Source organism: Vigna unguiculata, chromosome 8 (assembly GCF_004118075.2).
Source record: "Vigna unguiculata cultivar IT97K-499-35 chromosome 8, ASM411807v1, whole genome shotgun sequence".
NCBI lineage: Eukaryota > Viridiplantae > Streptophyta > Magnoliopsida > Fabales > Fabaceae > Vigna > Vigna unguiculata.
Window position 1 is genome coordinate 30,138,643 of NC_040286.1, and position 18,006 is coordinate 30,156,648.

General features: G+C 33.9%; 1 protein-coding gene across 2 annotated transcripts; it reads right to left on the reverse strand.

Annotated features, from left to right (window-relative positions):
- Nucleotides 1–1,342: 1,342 nt before the first annotated feature.
- On the reverse strand, nt 1,343–17,753 carry LOC114193010 (E3 ubiquitin-protein ligase listerin). 2 transcript variants are annotated; one of them, XM_028082693.1, is made up of 16 exons: nt 17,451–17,753; nt 17,260–17,380; nt 16,793–16,855; nt 15,273–15,350; nt 14,081–14,172; nt 13,479–13,581; nt 11,850–12,002; nt 10,851–11,500; nt 10,237–10,711; nt 8,738–9,267; nt 6,652–7,339; nt 5,309–5,990; nt 4,003–5,033; nt 3,425–3,880; nt 2,583–2,813; nt 1,343–2,128 (listed from the first exon to the last, which is right to left on the reverse strand). In XM_028082693.1, the coding sequence occupies exons 1-16, from the start codon at nt 17,504–17,506 to the stop codon at nt 1,883–1,885; spliced, it is 5,655 nt and encodes a 1,884-aa protein (XP_027938494.1). In that variant the 5' UTR covers nt 17,507–17,753; the 3' UTR covers nt 1,343–1,882. The 2 variants fall into 2 exon arrangements, with proteins under 2 accessions (XP_027938494.1, XP_027938495.1); XM_028082694.1 differs by lacking the exons at nt 14,081–14,172; nt 15,273–15,350; nt 16,793–16,855; nt 17,260–17,380; nt 17,451–17,753 and having other exon boundaries at nt 13,489–13,577.
- Between the last annotated feature and the right edge of the window lie 253 nt (nt 17,754–18,006).

Here is an 18,006-nt window from a genome sequence, read left to right on the forward strand (position 1 = left end):
GATACTACCCAAGCATGAATGGATGTAATAGAAAAACACCATAGTTGGCCACATTATGTTCATATTTCTTCCAAAAGCCGTGATTTCCTCCATTATCTTTACTTTTAATCCTCGTTTCTTCACAATAATTGTAATATTTAGTATCGTTCATGTCACCACCATTTGCCAATATAATTTGGTTTATTTGGTAAATCATTTAGTGGTGTTTCTAGTGTCTCAAAAACACAAGTCAAGCATAACGGCACTAACTGCCTTATAATTGAGCTTTTATATTTATGTTATGTTGTTATTAGTGTTGTATGAATTTCTATTAGAAAGAATTTCGATACAATAATTATATTGTATTTATCTAATAAGATGGTCGTGAAAATAATGGTGTTGAATTTTTTAATAAAAGATACCAGTAAAATACAACAACAATAAGAGATAAATCAATCATATAAGAAATTAATAACACAAAAAAAAAATTAAAATAATGAATTTATAATATTTGTTTTTATTAAATTTTTAACTTTATTTGACATACTTAAATTTTTTAACACTTATGATTATGGCGAGAAATCAAACCCTAATTATCAGCATTAAAAGTAAATACCGAAAGGAATGGACCACTAAAAAATGGAGACATTACGCATTTAATCCTGGTGACTTACACGTTGCATGCACATGTTGTATTGCTTTGGGAATTTCGTAGTTTTGCACTAATTATTTTTATCTGATTTATCTGAATTACGCATGCAATCTTTTTTATACTGTCATAGGCAAAATGTTTTTTATTTTTGTCGTAGTGGTCTTGGTATGTAGTCCACTTCCTCATCTTCCCAATCAATTCCTTCTAAATTGTTCTCTTTCATTATTTAAAAACCGTGATAAAGAGAGGAAGATATAATAAGATTGCATGAGATATTTGATCGATGTATGACTTGAACACGTGTCGATGTATATCAATTCTTTCGATAATTTTAGCATTTGATTAAATACCAATTATACATATTCTATACACCCATGACTAAGATTGATTAGAAGATAATTTTGGCGCATTACCTTGTAGTGTCAACTAAGAAGGTTGACCATGGCGTTGACATAATTAAGTATAGTTTGATTTGATACCTTCTTAGACAAGGTTTAGTTCATTCCAAAGTCAAAGCATATTATAAGTCTTAAGAAAAAAAGTAAATTAATAGAAGCTATTTATAAGAGTACCATGTTGGCATATAATATGTTATAACGAAATAGTCAATTATATGTTTTTAATTAATAACGTATTTATTTACTTAATTTCAAATATGTAACGTTCATTTTAAATAATTTAAATTAAAAAACATAAAAAATACATTCAAAGTTTAAATAATATATACATAAAAGATATGATCAATTTATATACATAAATGCAACCCTCTCACTGTAAGTTGATATTATAAAATTAAATTCTAATAAACATAATTGAATTTATGAGTGGTTGTGACAATAAAATAATCTAAAATGTACAAGCCATTCTGAGATAATTATTACAACCACGGGAAGCAAAATCCAATGAGAGGATAAATATTACAAAAGAGAAAGGAATCTGATACACCTCTCCTGATGGAAAATATAATACACCCATGCTGTTGCCGCAAAAAACACTGTTCAACTTCCTCTTTAATTTCGAGGAGTTCAACGCTATCTTTCTAATAAAAAGAAGCTTTGTGGAGAAAAGAATCTGGAAATCACCTTTGCTTCGGTAACCAGTTGTAGTTTGTAAGTTGTCCCTGCCTCAATCAGAGCATTGATTCTCAATGCTTGAAATTACTGTTAATTCTCAAATGTCGAGACATTCTCTTCATCCACTACTTTCAGTGCAAGAAATCACAAGCCAGCAAAATTGGTAAAACTGAATTCATTACTCAAGGTGTAAACCATAGAACGGAGATTGACACAATGGGCATGATGATTTGTGAGAAGTAGAAAACCATTTACAGAGACAAGCAGAATGAAATTTGTGTTTGCATGTCTTGCAACCAAGACGTGGAAGACTGTGGTCTGTGGTGTGAATTACACTGTAGCAGATCGGGCACTCCTCAACACCTTCAAATTCTTTATCGAAATTGCGCTTCCAAATTCCTATAGCTTCTGCTAAAGCTCCATTCTGCAGGACCAGAAGAAATAATAGTTAGTTTCAGCGCAAACCTGCTCTGATAATCATTAATTCTCAAATTAATCCATTGTGCACTGAATTTCACAAAGGTCTATATACTGGTAAAACTAAAAAGTAATCAATCACAGAAAATAATTTCAGCAAACCGTTATATTTGAACTAATCATGCAATGCAAACAAAGAGTAACTTCAACGCAAACCTGCTCTGATGATCATTAATTATCACGTTAAGCCATTGTCCACTGAATTTCATAAAGGTTTATATTATTCAGCAAGACTGGTATAAACTAAAAAGTAATCGGTCACAGGAAAGAATTCTCAGTAAACTAATTTGAACTAATCATGCAAGGTAAACAAAAAAGAGTAAGTTATACGAGTTTTGACTCTACACGATTAATTCTGAGCAACTCGCAAAAGTGGGCAGCAGAAGCCAACTACAAAATACCTGATTACGAACAAATAGCATCATTGACATCAACCATTTCCTTTGCTTGGTCTCAGCAATTCCAAGGCTCCTTGTACAATCAACATCTACTGGCCTTAGTGGATAAGATGCAGGGAGACGAATGACTAGATCCATTCCCGTTTCATCCTTTGTGTAAGTAGCAACAATCTCGTTTGCTGATTTGCTTACACTTACTGAGAAATTCTCATCACGAAAGTCGGCTTTCTTAATCTGCATTGGAGATTATAAGTGAGCATATATAACAGAACTAAGCTTATACCTATATAAATTATTGCATGTTACAATAATAAAGAACAAACAAAGCCTTTTTCCACTAGGTGGGCTGGCTTCAAGGACCAAACAATGCCGTTGGGTTCTGGCACAAACAAGTATTTTAGAACTTTAGAACATTGAGATTTGATCCAAACATAAATAGATCCTCTGTAACTATGACCAATGGATTCTAAGCAACAGTTACAGCACAAAATCTCATTGACAGCTGCAATTTATGTTCTGAACCTTCCCCCAGTTAACTTCTAGTAGAATCCTTGTTAATGCCACCCATGAATCATCAGATTTATCTATAGTACTTATAGTCAAGGTTAAAGAAGTTTAGAACACGCAAATACTAGTGTATCTATTAATATACCTTTGTCCGGAAAGAGTAATGTGACTATCACACTAAAATATTTAATTAGTTTGTGCTATTCAAAAAATATGATACGATCATGCAACTTAACGTTTTAATGTCCACACTCTATGATAACAGATTCTGCTATTTCACGAAAATATTTATCAAACAACAAACTACTTACATGGACAAGAAATTAATTACATCATACCTGAGACAATTCATTTGCAATGAGAGGAGGGCTGCAGCAAGTCCTTGTAAAGGATTCAATGACAGCTGAAGTGTTACGGTCACGTAAATCACTAAACCAGCCACGTACATAAGCTGGAAGAACCTGGAGCATTAAACCATATATTGCACCAGCAAGTGATGAAATTTTCTCCAATTCAACAGGCCAAAGAGATTCCACGGCAAACAAGAGTGAACCAGTTGTGGTGGCACGGGTTGCAGCACTTGCAGCTTCCGACAAGCCACCAGAAAGCTCTGCATCTTTCTTCTTTAGACTCTGAACTGTGAAAGTCTCTACAGGAATATGCTGGAAAAGGCAATCCAAAACAACTGGGGTAGCAGAGTCTTGTATGTACTGGATCAGTCTCTCCCTCTGAGATGAGGAAGATAATGACTGCAGATGTGATAACAACAAAGACCAAGCAAGGAAGAGATTTACCTAAAATGTATTTTGTAAATCATTAGTACCAACAATGAAACGGTAAAGTAAATGAATAAATAAACATTAGAAAATGTTTATGAAGCATAGTTCAATTTCATTCCCATATAAAGCATTCTTACGCGTTGATGTGAAAGAGAGTCCGTTCCAAGAACCTCAAAAGGCGCCCTTTCTACCATGACAGATATTTCCTTTTTCAGATGAACCTTTTCTTCTAGTGACATGTCATGCTGCCTATCATCGTCAGTAGCAGCATATACATTTGAATTGCAAGCATTATCTTCAAGGATAGCAATGCTTAAAACAGGATCATTTGAAAGAACAAAATATGCAGCAAACTGCAATGGAGGAATTGGCTTGGAAGTAAAAAGTAAAGTATACAAAGAGCTAATAGACCCTTTCCTTAGTCCCCAAAATTCAACTGATTTCACTGCTTTATCTCTACATTGTGAAGAGGAATTAACAACCCCAAAAGCTACCAAATTCCAAAAGTGTGTATATTCAACCCGTGATGATGCAACAACTAAGGCAGCTTCTTTACAGCAATCAGATGCAATAGCCTCAGAAATGCCTGTACAAAATAGTAGGCGGAGGACACCCTCTAGAATTCGATCTTTAACAGAATCCAAATTTTCTGATTTAGATGTACTTAGATTATCTCTCTCTTCATCTTGTTGAAGTTTACAATGCTTAAGGAGAAGCAAGAAAGACAAAAGGGCATTTTCACAAATCTTTATTGGAAAAGGATCTGAAATTAAAACAATTTGCTCAATTTTCTGACTCATCAGATTTAAATTATCAGCTGAGCTATCAACAACACCATTTATATTTTCAGTTACATCCTCCATCATGACAACTGCTGATTGAATCCAACACCTTAGGTTAGACAATAAAAAGTCCCAATCTTCTTTACAGAATTCATTCCAGCAATATCCTACAGAAACAATCATAAGTTTTGACAGAAGCATCTGCACCACTGTAAGCTGGTTAAATATAGCTGATCCACCAGCAACATGCCTTTGCTTCTGGAATAATTTATACAGAAGCTTCCTCTCATCAGAGCTGATATTTCTCGCTGGCTTCAATGCTTGTGAACCACCCACTGAGATGAAAGGATAACAGCCAATAACTAACTGAAGCCAATCCTCCATGTCTACAAGAATAACGAGCAATTTTATTAATACCAACATTATTCATCGTGAGATTTTTTGGATAGAAATTCTTCATGGTAACAGTTTCATTTGAACAAAGTGAACAATTATCACTATAAAAAAAAAAAAAAAGCACACGCCCATGTACAGAATCATCTTAAAGTATGCCAAAAACACAGAATTTTAATGGAATCTCTATCCTTACTGATAAAAATGCCTTTTCAGAACAAACTAGTGAATTATCATAGTGTTTTTATCTGAAGAAAGGGAAGCTTACCTTCTCCTGTTTTCCATGTGACCAAAGGAGGAAGACTTAGTGCCCTCTCCAGCCAGTCTATCATAGTATTTTGCACAAAACTTTCTTCTAAAGTACAATGATGGACACCAGTACCAGGTTCCTCATACCCATAAAATGGTTCTAGAAGTATATTTATAAGCAAAGGTAGAATCTTAAGACAATTAGTATTAACTGCTTCCCCAATAAAAAGTTTATTCACAAAAAGTTCTATCAGACTGGATGCCTTTGCTGGGCCCCATATTTTCTCTTTGAATAAAGCAGAGAGAAACGAAATAAGTGCTCTTAAGAATGGTTCTTCAACACCTTCCATTTCATCAGCTGGAACTGGCCACATACTAACGGAATTTTTTGTGCCAGTGCCTCCATAAACAAGGGAACCATCAAGCAAAATTCTTAATGTTTCATCTAACAGGCCTTCCTGTACAGAATTACTGCCCTTGGCATAAGCACAGAATGAAGGTAAGAAAGAAGACATAGCACAGCTTCCAGGCCATCTCCAAGTGCACAGGATTTCAGCAGTTAACCATGCAGAAGATGCAAGCTCTTGACCTTTTCCAAGCAAAGATGGATTAAGAACACCACACCCAGAAATAACTCTATCAATCCCTATTTTTGATATTAACCTGTCAATAAAAGCAACAAACTTCTTGTCTCCAGAAGCCTGCATTCAGTATAAATTAATGGTTAAAAGTAGCACATAATTTTCTCTATATATCATGCAGAGATTTGACTACATGTTTTATTTCCTAGAAGCCATATCTAGCTTTATCATAAACCACTGTCTGAAGGCACTAAAATTTGTTCTGAGCATTCACTAAATAAAGATGAAAAAAGAATATTAGAAATACTAGCTACATACTCAGTCAATAAACTCCAAAAGAGTCTTATTGGCTATTATTAACGATAGCTCAATTAGCTAAGGACACGTATGAATAAATTTCTCTGTATGAACTACTAGAAGAAATAAATAAGTAAAGAAAATAGATAGAGTTTTCTCCATAAACTAAAATTAACGTATGCATAAATTAATTTGGAGAAACTTCCCCATATTATCTTTTCGAAAACATGACTTTTAGTTTATGCATGAGCTAATTTTAGCACGTAGTATAGAAACTTATTTCATGTTACTTCTTATTTTCCTCTTCTAGAAGTGTTTTTGTAGAAATTTATTCAAACACACCCTATATTCACATCAACGTAGTTTTACAAGAAATTTGTTTCCAGTATGAATGTCAAATTAAATAACATGAATAATTCCATTTTACTTAGTAAGCAATAGTACATTTCAAAAATAAAAGATAAACACATAAATTTGTCAATACCTTTGTCAAGCTAAAATTTGGAGCAACAAACACAGGCCACACTTCATCCTTACTCAGTAGATATTGTAGCACACTTTGTTCTTCATTTTCATCCAGACAGACATGCTCAAGAACTTCAAGAACCCATGTACAGCATAACGATACAATTTCATCATTACTAAGTCTATCTTCGGCAAATAGAGCTAATCTTGTTGACTGAACTAAGATATTTGACAATCTCTTGCGGCTATCTGAGCAAAGGCTTTTCAAAAATTGAACATTTATCTTGTTATGGAAAGCACACACGTATTCACCAAATGTTATCCTGGGCTTGATTTGTATCATTGAATTGTCATCAAGTGAATCACCTAGTGCTTTGCTTAAATTACACTCCCATTCAATGACAAAAATTGCAGATAAAATTCCAGATACAAGTCCACTTTCCCCATCAAGAGTCTTCAGGCTATAGAAACTACCATCAAGTATGTCAAGAGCAAATTTAGCTATCTCAATAATGTTGAGAGAACTATCAAATTCTACAGAGGTTTTTTCATCATTGATTAAAACAGAAGCCGCATTCCGTACCCAAAAGAAAGGTGAAGTCTGGAGAAAACATAGTAACTTCCGGAAAATCTCTTCATAAATGAGAATCAAAGCATTTCTGGACAGAAAAGAAGATTTTTCTTCTGTTAAACCACCAAGAAGAGAGCTGCAGGTCAAGAACATAATAAGATCAGAGTGAAGTATACGCAACTTTTTATAAATTCATGCTAGGCATGATGCCTTCACATCAATAAATTTATTAAAAGAAAACAAAAACAAAAAATGTATGTGGGGGAGGGGGCAAACCAAATCCATATAACAAATTACAAAAAGAACCTCCAAACAAAAATTAAACAAGTCTGAACGAAGTCTATTCAACTTAAGTTGTCAATCCTTTATTTCTGTGGAACAGGTTCAAAATATTTATATATCTATTCTATTCAACTTTGTATATCAGTCTATTGTTACCAGCTACACATGCCTTTTTTCCCTATAAGCCTTGATGGCTTCATATGCATATTATCCATGTCAACTTTCAAACATCATAAACTACAGAAACTATCCACTTTCCATATTTTGCATAATTAGTTGCAGGTTCATAGATATGGTGATGTTTAAAGTGGACTGTCTGAATTAGCATTTGTAAAATGGGAAAAGATATGCTGTCATCAAAATCTAACCACCTCAAAAATCCTTTTTAATAAGAGACAATGAATCACCAGACTCAGTCAATTCAATCCACCCATGATTTTCCTCTCCTCATTGTCAAACCCACCCAACAAAAAAAAAGAAAAAAAACTCAGTTCTATGGAAGTTCTGTTATGAGACTAAATTATGTACAAACATATTCATGCATGCATGCATTGATACAATCAAAACAATTAGCAACACTTGACACCAATTGATGCATTCCATTTCACAGCCATTACTACCCCCTCCTTGCTGAAATGAATTTGTTAGTTTCTGAACTATAAGAGAATTTTAAATAGGGTTCTTGGACTTATAAATCATTTTTAATTGGATGTCTGAGATGGGATTTCGTCAAAGTTAGACAAAATAATCTCGATCCTTGTTAAAGTACAAGGATGCTCTTGAAAATTCCCAAATAGTTCAAAGATCAAATTACTAGTTTAATATTCAGTAGGTCCTAAACTGATTGGAAATTTTCAAACAGGTCTCTACATCAAAAAAGGGGTCAAGAGTATCTTTTCCAACAGCCAGAAACCTAGCCCAGAAACCAAAACATAATCTGTTTAAAAATTCTTGTTAAAGTACAAGGACCTATATAAAAATTCTCATATAATTTATGGATCCATTGATTAATTTACTCTATTTCCAATTTTGCTTGCTATATCAAATTTCGAAAATTACTAATCTGTTTCGTGCAAGAAATAGTATCAAAGACCAAAATATAGGAAGATAACTAAACTTTGGATTTAAAACAAAAAAGGAAAAGAGAAGTATATAGCATCATATGATTGACATGTATAGTTCCTGACAGGTGAATTAATAAATAATGTGTGCCATTACTTCATCTTGCTGCTGAAACTTTGAATTAACATACCATATAAACTGCACATGAGAAGTGCTGAAAGGTGGCAGGGATTGAGAAACAGCAATAGCAGATAATTCGAGATATTGATGATGCCAATCTTTGGCATTACTGCCTGGACTATGAGTGGAATCATCTTTCACTTTCCTCTTCATTCTCCCATCCCTTGCTTTTTCCAGGAGCATGGCCAATATTGCTGCATGGTCAGCATCTAATAACTTTGATTCGAATTCAGAATAACTTTGGCCAATCACATAGTTGATGATGAAGGACCACTGTTCTGAGAAATGCTCATCATCCAGCAGTGCCAATAACAAATCTACCCGAGCACTGGTTGAACAACTATTTGATTGCAGGCACCAAGGAACAAATATATTCTTGAATATTTGCATAAAGTCTTCAGCTTCCCCTACTTTATCCCCATTACATGAAACCTGACTAGAATAATGCCCTTTGTTTTTAATAAAAACTTCTTGGACAATCATTTGTGGTCCAAATACTGAAACAGCAACTGACAGAAGTCTCACAGTATCTGGTGAATCCTGATATTTAAAAAACGAGGTGAGTCTGGAAAAACATGGTAGAAAATATCATTCACATCTAAAGTAATCATTTGATGCTTGTTAAATTTAACAACGTTGTAATCCTATGCAACTTTTATACCAATTTCTAAACAGGCTAAGCTAACAATGGTGACATCATAACTGATTCCCATAAGTTGCTAGTGTAACTTACACCAACTATTACATCATTCAATAGCTTGTAATACAATTTATTATCAAAAACCCACCTGAACTGGAAGTTCCTTTCATGTAATCAACGTAATATGAACTTTTCAAAATATATTAAAATATGAAGAATTTTATTAATGTCTTATTGTTGTTTGTTTTTCACAAAATTTGACAAACACCATCAATGTAATATAAAATTATACTTCACCAAATGGATTGATTAAGATCACATTCATTGGTGTAGTAGTTGATGTAAGTTACACTAGAGTGATAACTGATGTAAGTAACAATAAGAATATGGGATGTCAAACAACTTTTACACCTACAATAAGATATGTAATATATTATATGAAGCATAAATCTAACAACTTATTTATATTTTACGTGTTTCTTAACTATTCTCTATTTGAAAATCCCCCAAAAAATCTCCTTTGTATACCATCTGTCTCTAGATTTAAAACATTACTGTTTAAAAGACCTAAAAATAATCTCCAGAGTAACAATAGAGCCCATCAAACCCAGATTTGTTCAAGCTGTATAAAAGAGGCTGATTCTAAGCATAGATAAAAATATAAATGATTATGCCAGAAAACTATTACAAGGTGAGCAAGTACGAACAGGAACTCCATTCTGATTAAGATGAAAATGTTGTATATACTCCATAATACAGATATGTGATATGTCAATACCAATTTCTCATTATCCAACCGATCATTAAAATTACAACAAAAGGAGTAAGATAGATTACAATGTCAGAGGTTTGTAGAAATATCAACTTACTGAAGATTTAATGAGTGAGAAAGACTTCCCCAACATTGGTCCCACAATATAGGCCAATGGCCAAATTGCACCTTTCAGCACAGCATGTTTTTCCAGCAAAAACATGAACAAAATGATTCGTTCAACAATGTCCACATTAACTGCTTGCTCAAGAGCACCCATGCAATTATCCTGAAGTTCCTCAATAAAAACAGATAGAACATTGATATCCAATATAAAAATGCCTAAAAGGATTTCAATAAAGCACTTCCCCAACTCTTGCAAATAGGGCATAGGATACTTCATATTCAGCATATCCACTTTCTTGCTTTCAGAAACATTTTCCTCCAATGAAACTGTTGCTTTTCCTAAGTTGATTATGTCATCAGCTCTTGAGGTTCCAGCTGTAAGGAAATCCTTCCATAAAAGCTTTACAAGGACATGATCAACAAGAGTGACTCGGAAGTGACAGATTGACTCTTCTCCATCATTATATCTAATACAAGCAGAAGACAGGTTATAAAAAGGTACAAGGAAAGCTAAATATTTTCTTTGGTGGGTGAGGGGCATACAGACAAGTTGTAAATAGATCCGAAAAAATGCAGCCAAAGAATTAAAAGGAAAAAGTTTTGTACCTTGAAGCATTTTTCAAAGCCCAAAGGAAACATTCTTGCAGTGCCTGGAAAAATGCCAGTCTATCTATAGATAGAGAAATTCTCCTTCCAGCCCAAAAGTTCTTGAAAAATTCAAGAAAAAACTTATCCCCTCCAACAGATTTAGGTGGAACATTGTCTAAGAATAAAACCAAAGCTGGATATGAAACCTTCTGGGAACCAAAGCAACCATTCCTAAGAAAATTCCAAAACGGATTTAGTATGCTTTTTTGAATGTTTAAGGAAGACCAACCATCTGGGAATTGTCTAGAGAAAAGTAATATTACATCCCACATTGAGGGATGACAAGTTGGATCCTTCTCATTGAAAGCACCAAGAATTGCACCAGCAACAGATTTTAAATTTCCATCATTAATAGCCTGTGGCATATTTTTTATTAAGCTCTTCAATACACTATAAGTAGCTGATCGAATGCTAGGCCTTTCTGACCTCAAAAAGTCATGAAAGTATTTATGATCTTTGAACAGCTTCTCGGTAAAAGAAACAGCAGCTGCCCTAGCCTTAGAAGCATGTTTAGGTTCAGTAGTTACGTTCTCAAAACCAGGTCGTTGTTGTAAGCAAATTAAAACATCAAGAAGAGTGGCCAATGCTAACAACGTTGATGATATCACCTGTTAGATCAAGATATTAGACTTTAGGTAAAAAAAGTATGCCACCAAGATAGGTTGACACATTTGAGCAAAAGATTAAATGATTAAATTAAAAATACATGTCTGCCTATAATCAGTTTGTAAAAAGAGCTTCCATGATGCAATAAGCATACCATAATTTTAAAATCCTTACATCATATAATAACTAAAAAAATGTTTGTGGTATTTGTGATACTAAAAGAAGGTATCCATCCATTAAATTTTACTGTTGAGAATATCTTTCTTAATCCACTAAAAAGGAGAGCCAATGCAAATGAATAAATCAAAGACTTGATATCTAAGTGTGTTAAAGTGATTTCTCACGATATACCTGCTGATATATCTCATCTAACTCATCTGTAGCTACAGCTTTATCAGATAAATTTTGCGGTGTGAGCTTTAGGTTTTCTTCTAAATACATAAATATCTGTGTTGTGCATAAAACCAAAGCATCAAGTCTCTTTTCCTGTGCTGGAAAGGCTGCCTGTCACAATCAAACAAAGGACTAAAACAAATAACAGCAAAAATTTGGTAATAAAGTTGTCAAGCACAAGTTTAAAATCTGCTTTGCAGAATATACCTAGTAAGACCACAAACCCAACAAATTACAAGTTACTGAACTGAACATTCAACTAAACACAACACACCTGCAATAAAATGGAATGCATTCTGACATCCATGTACATTTTAATGATACTTCAAAACAAAGACTTACATATTTCAGTTTTCAGTTTAAGCATATCAATGCCCTTCATGTTCTTTTCATGTAAATCCTCACTGTGTCATTTTTTAAATATGTTTTTAAACAAAGTTGGGCCATCACTTTCAGCATGGAACATGCAAGCATGCATTGAACATAAAGATATGCATAAGAAAACTATATGTTTAAGACTTCAAGAAATATTTCCCATGATAATCAATTCTACACAAATTACATTGAACATTTCATTCAAAGTAACTTAGAAAAATTCCCCATCATTTTTTGAGCTTATAGTTGTACTAAAATACATAAAAGAAAAGAAATTATCAGGTGGATCATCCTTATCCTGACATCACAGACTGATACAATAGCTCAAGATACCAACTGAAGCCAGGCTTGATTGTTAATTAGGTTTGTAGGACGCCTACCAAATCACATATAGCATAAGTGTAGGTAGGACCAGCACAACTAGGATTTCTTAGAATTTAGGATTATCTCTCAACCTTCCAAAATTAACTTGTAAGAGAACTTTAGATGATGTAGGAGGACTAAACCACTACCTCTAAAGTTGCAAGTAAAGTAGTCCCCAAAGGAACTGTTTTAACCAAAAATTGCCACTATGGTAGCCTACGGGTGACTACAATTAGGGGGGGTTTCAACTCTCTCTCCCACACCCAGAGCAACAACAACTATATATTTCTTATGCATTAAAAGAGGATACAACTATAGAAGACAGGATATGGCACTACTATCCAGAAAACTTTTGCCAGAATATTTTACTCCCAGATTACTAGAAAGATTTTCAAAAGAAGAAGGAAACCACCGGGACCTCTAAGATATGCTATAAAACTAATAATTGCATCTTGGTCCACACCACTAGAATATTTGAAGAACTATATCTATGAACTTACCAATTAACTTGAAAATTTTCAATGAACCAACTCTTTATAATACTAAAACACAAATTCCAGATAAACATTTTCCTTTATAAACCTCTCTTCCATTCCATAAAAAAATTATTACAAATTAAAGTGGATACTTGTAGATAAGAAACAATGGCAAGACATGTACTTTCTATGCATAATATTACTGTAAGCTTCCAGAACTGATCATTTGTGCTCCTGGCAGGTTGAAAACATATACATGTATAAAGCATGAAATTCTAAACAAGTTTACTATACTTTAAGATGACTTTGTTCATCATCATGAAAGAAATAATTTAGAACACAACTGTAATTTGCAATAACAAACATAGCAAACCTGGAAAGACCTTTTTGCTGCCTGAGAAACTTCAGAAACTCGATCAAATTGAGCAAACCACCATGGTCCCATCAAAGTCTTCAAATGCAGAGCTAAATCTCTCCTGAGAAGGATGTGAGAGGGGAAATCAACTATAAATCTTCTACTGCATTAATTAAGTTCTCTCCAGAGAATCGTCAAATTTTGGATCAATTACACAAGTAAATAGCTAATATTCAATCTCCATTAAAAAAAATGTGGATTCTAGAAACTAGTAGAAATGCATTTTGCAGCAGACAGGTAGACTAAAATGTTGAGGCCATTACAAGAAGATGCTTGGCTTCCCCACAAACTATTGTGCAAGTAACATAGAAGATATAAGCAATCAGATAATTGAAATGGAATAATTATAACTAGTATGGACAGTAAACACGCTGTAATAGAAAACAGTATGTCAATATCCCCAAGCTTAAGGTCTTATGTGCTATTGTTGTCAGACAAGTATCCATATAAGTTTGCAGAAAATGAGGCTACACATTCAAATTTCCATTTTCATATATTAAATTGTACAATTGAGAAAGCAAAAAGAACAGCATATAAATGTCCGTCAGAAAAGTTCTTACCCAACAGAAGTAACAAGAGCAGTCATGGTATCATGAGTGGCCCGCCGAACCTCCCTATTGTAGTCCAGCAAAAGCCTTTTATACTCAAATGCCTACATAAGAACAAATTAAATAGTCAAATATACTAAAAAAGTATATTTGGAGATTGACACTAGTGGATTTAAAAAATTAAAAAAGGGGCCAATATCCACCAGAGAAGAAAGATGCATATGATCAAACAAAACAAATGGAAGTCTGACACCCAATCCAATGTTCCAAGTCCCATCCATTTCTAAATATTAAAATTGGAGGTCTATTTGTTTTTTTCCTACATATCAGAGTACAGTAGTTATTGTTAGTCTGTCAAATCATGTCTACAGAGAGCTGCATGGTCTATGAACTTTGTGATTAATTATGGTTTGCTCCATTGTCCAAATAAACTTAAAAGAGAGAATAAATGATGCCCATCACTGCATACTCACACAGACTTTTTAGAGACTGCCGATAACAAAAGAAAGAGATAACAAGTGATAAGATCTCTAGTCTTGACTAGCCATGGAAACTGGAAAGAGATCCAAAATCATAGGACCTAAATCAATTAAGGATTCTACTGAATGAAATCGAACCTATAAAAAAACAAAATAAAACTCTAATTGGGCGAACTGGGCTGTCTTGGCTGCCACTGCCTTGCTTCTCCAATGTTGTTATTATGTCATCCGACAAAGGAATCCACATTGTAACAGGCCATAAAATGAAAGACCATACATCCAATGTCTAACTTAGTCTACCTAAATATGTAAAAAAAAAAGGGACTTTTATTGATTAGTCTACCTTAAGGTGTAATGTAAAATATAGAGTCCCGTCCTAACCCTTTCAATTCCCTCCAACTCCAGTACGTTCAGGGGAAAAAATAGATTTGCACAACATATCTTATCACTCCCATCCCGTTGGTATACCTGTCTCCTTTCTCGATTTCAACAGTTTTCAATAAATGGTAATCATGATTTGTTGAGATAAAAATCTTACATGATTAAATGCCAAACAGTTAGACCATTTGGAGGAAAGAAATTGTTTTTATTCTTTAAGGGAAAAATCACCATGCAAAAGAACAATCAGTTCACTATTCAAACTATATATTCTTTGTATAAAAGGTAAAAGAACTGATGCAGACAATTCAGAGACAAACAAGTAATATAATATGAAGACAACATACCCATTGCGGAACTATTAGAATGCTTTCTTTTGCAGACTTTTCTTGAAGCAGCATAGATAGAGCTGTCAATGCCTTAAGCTGTGAAAAAGAAAATGGAAAATAAGAAGCCTTAAGCACAAACTCACTTATAAGTGATGTCATGTGCTCACTTGAGCGAACAAATAACCAACAGATTTATAATAGCAAAGCTTGCTTAAGCGAGTGAAAATGATAAGGCAGCATGAAATAAAATCTCTCAAATGAAGAAGCACTTATGCAATCACTTTTAGACCAAAGATCTTGGATGTCTCAAATACTTTATAGACAGTATAGTGGCTTACTTAAAGAAAGGTATTGCAATTTCTCAAAGGTGTATACTTTAGATGTGCAAAATGAAACAAGCCTATGGATCCAAACCAAAAATTAGTGACAAAATAAAGTGAACCTTTCTTAGATACAAAGAGATACAGAAGACTTGTTGGAAAACTTATTTATCTCACTATTACTAGACCTAACCTATCTTATGCACTTGGTGTGACAAGTTGGTTTATGCAAATTCCTTGTATTGATCATTGCAATGTTGTCATTCACATCCTTATATACCTCAAAAATGCTCTATGAGAAAGTATGGTACATGAAGATAAAGAAAATAATCAAATCTTTGGGAATTGTGATACTGACTAGATATTGTGTTTTCATTGGAAGGAATATTAATATCTTTGAAAAACAAAAAAAAAAATATAATGTAATTTCTCAGTCAATTCTTGAAGTTGAATATAGGGCAACAGTGTCACTCACTTGTGAACTTGTTTGGATAAAACAATTTCTCCAAGAACTGATATTTTGTGAAACCCAATAAATAAGGAAATGAAGTATTGTGATAACCAAATAGCTCTTCACATCATTTCCAACCCCATGTTTCATGAGAGAATCAAACACATAGAAATTGACCATCATTTTAATTAAGAAAAGTTGTCGTCCAAGAAAAATTGTATTGAGATTGTTAGCTCCAGTAATCAACTTGAAATATTTTGACAAAAACCCAAAGAAGACCTCGATGGGCTTTGTTCCTAAGTTTGTACATACTATTTGTATCAGCTTCAGGTGAAGGGTTACAATAGTTTATATTATTATATTACCTCCTAAGCAACTTTGTAGAAGTTGCCTTTCGTGGTATCTATTTGTCATCTAGAGTTCTACACAAGTGAACTTTATTTTGTTTTTTGTTCTCTGTCTTTGTACTTCTATTGCAAGATACACATCTCTCTTTCTCTTTCTACATGTATATGAATCTAAAGATAGATCTCACAAGTACCTTTTCTCATATTATTTTTCTAACGTATAGCGTCCTTTTTCATGTATGATGTGTGTATGAGATTCATCGCCTTTCACTCGTTTTATTGGTATTTGATTTAAACTAAAAGATAATTTTAAACCTAGAATCTAGGGAGAACACCTCATTGGGATTAATACTATAACCAGTTGCAGATGAGCATGCCAGATATATCTACAAACTAGCTCACAAGTTAATCCAAATTTACCTTAGTGGTGGGATCCTTCCTGCCTAGCCTCTTCAAGTGAACCGCAAGCTCACTATCAACATCCTGCATATCCGATAAATCAATATATTGACATTAAGGCAAGGATTGAAATATTGTCCACTAAGCAACACTAACAGACTAGTCAGCTCTACTAACTCAATTCCAACTCAGTACAAAACTCTCATACAAACACAGAATGAAAGACATCGCAAATTAAAACTTCAAACTCAAGTGTATGCAAGTAGCACACGCGTGCTAATTATGAACTCAATTTATTGAACCAGAACATGAAACTCGCTGCAGCAGTACCATTCCAGTATATTAATTACGACCACAAAAACAGACCTAATCAATACTCGATTATAACTACAGTCATAAATAACACAAAAATTGAACAGGAAAGAGAACTCTCTCTCACAACAACCATCTTCAAAAGTAAAAAGTAGCATAAAACTAGAAATACATACGACAAAGGGGAGGGAGTCCTCGGACGAAGAAGGAAGATCGAGGCGCGAGCTGCCGACAAAACCATCAAATCCAACGGCGGCAGCGGCGGCGGGGCCGGAAGGCAAGAGCGAGGCGGCGAGACTGCGAGGAAGAAGAATCGATAAGACGAGGAAGACGAAGTTGAAATTTCAAATTAGGGATTGACGCTAACCTGCTACTGGAAGGGCGTGACTTGCTTCTGGCGTTTTCTCCTTTCTGCTTTCCCATTATTCTCTTTATAATGCGTAAGCAAATTCCTCTTGTTTTGTGGAAGTGCTAGTTAGGGAAACGAAGAAGAGCGAATAAATACAGTAATATCAGAGTCTCCGTGCGTCGTTTGGCAAATGAAATCTTCAGCTACTGAATATTTATATATTAGTGCTTTGACGATGCTGGTGAGAATCGCAGAGAGGATTGCTAGAAATGTCGATGGCGAGTTTACGATTCGCAGCTAATTTATACCAATCACCGTCGTGCACCGTATGGACAAGTAATCGAAGAGTATTTGATGTCACGCGTGGCTTTAAAACCCTTGTATATAGATAGAAGATTTTAGATAAATTTTGATATTTTATTAAATAAGATTTTATAATATTTTTCATCAAAATAAATACAAATATTCTTTTTACGTTTTTCCTTTTTTTTTTATATCTCTAGGCTTAACGCTTTGTTTACATTTTCTATTTGATTAATTGAAGTATATTTCTTAACTTTTTTTATATGAAATA

What these genes read in the sequence shown, in the direction of transcription:
- LOC114193010 (XM_028082693.1), bottom strand. Translation starts at nt 17,506, where the DNA reads ATGGGAAAGCAGAAAGGAGAAAACGCCAGAAGCAAGTCACGCCCTTCC. An exon ending in CAAATTTTAGCTTGACAAAG is followed by an intron (nt 5,991 to 6,651) that starts GTATTGACAAAT and finishes TACTGAATGCAG; the next exon opens with GCTTCTGGAGACAAGAAGTT. An exon ending in ACTCTCTTTCACATCAACGC is followed by an intron (nt 3,881 to 4,002) that starts GTAAGAATGCTT and finishes AATACATTTTAG; the next exon opens with GTAAATCTCTTCCTTGCTTG.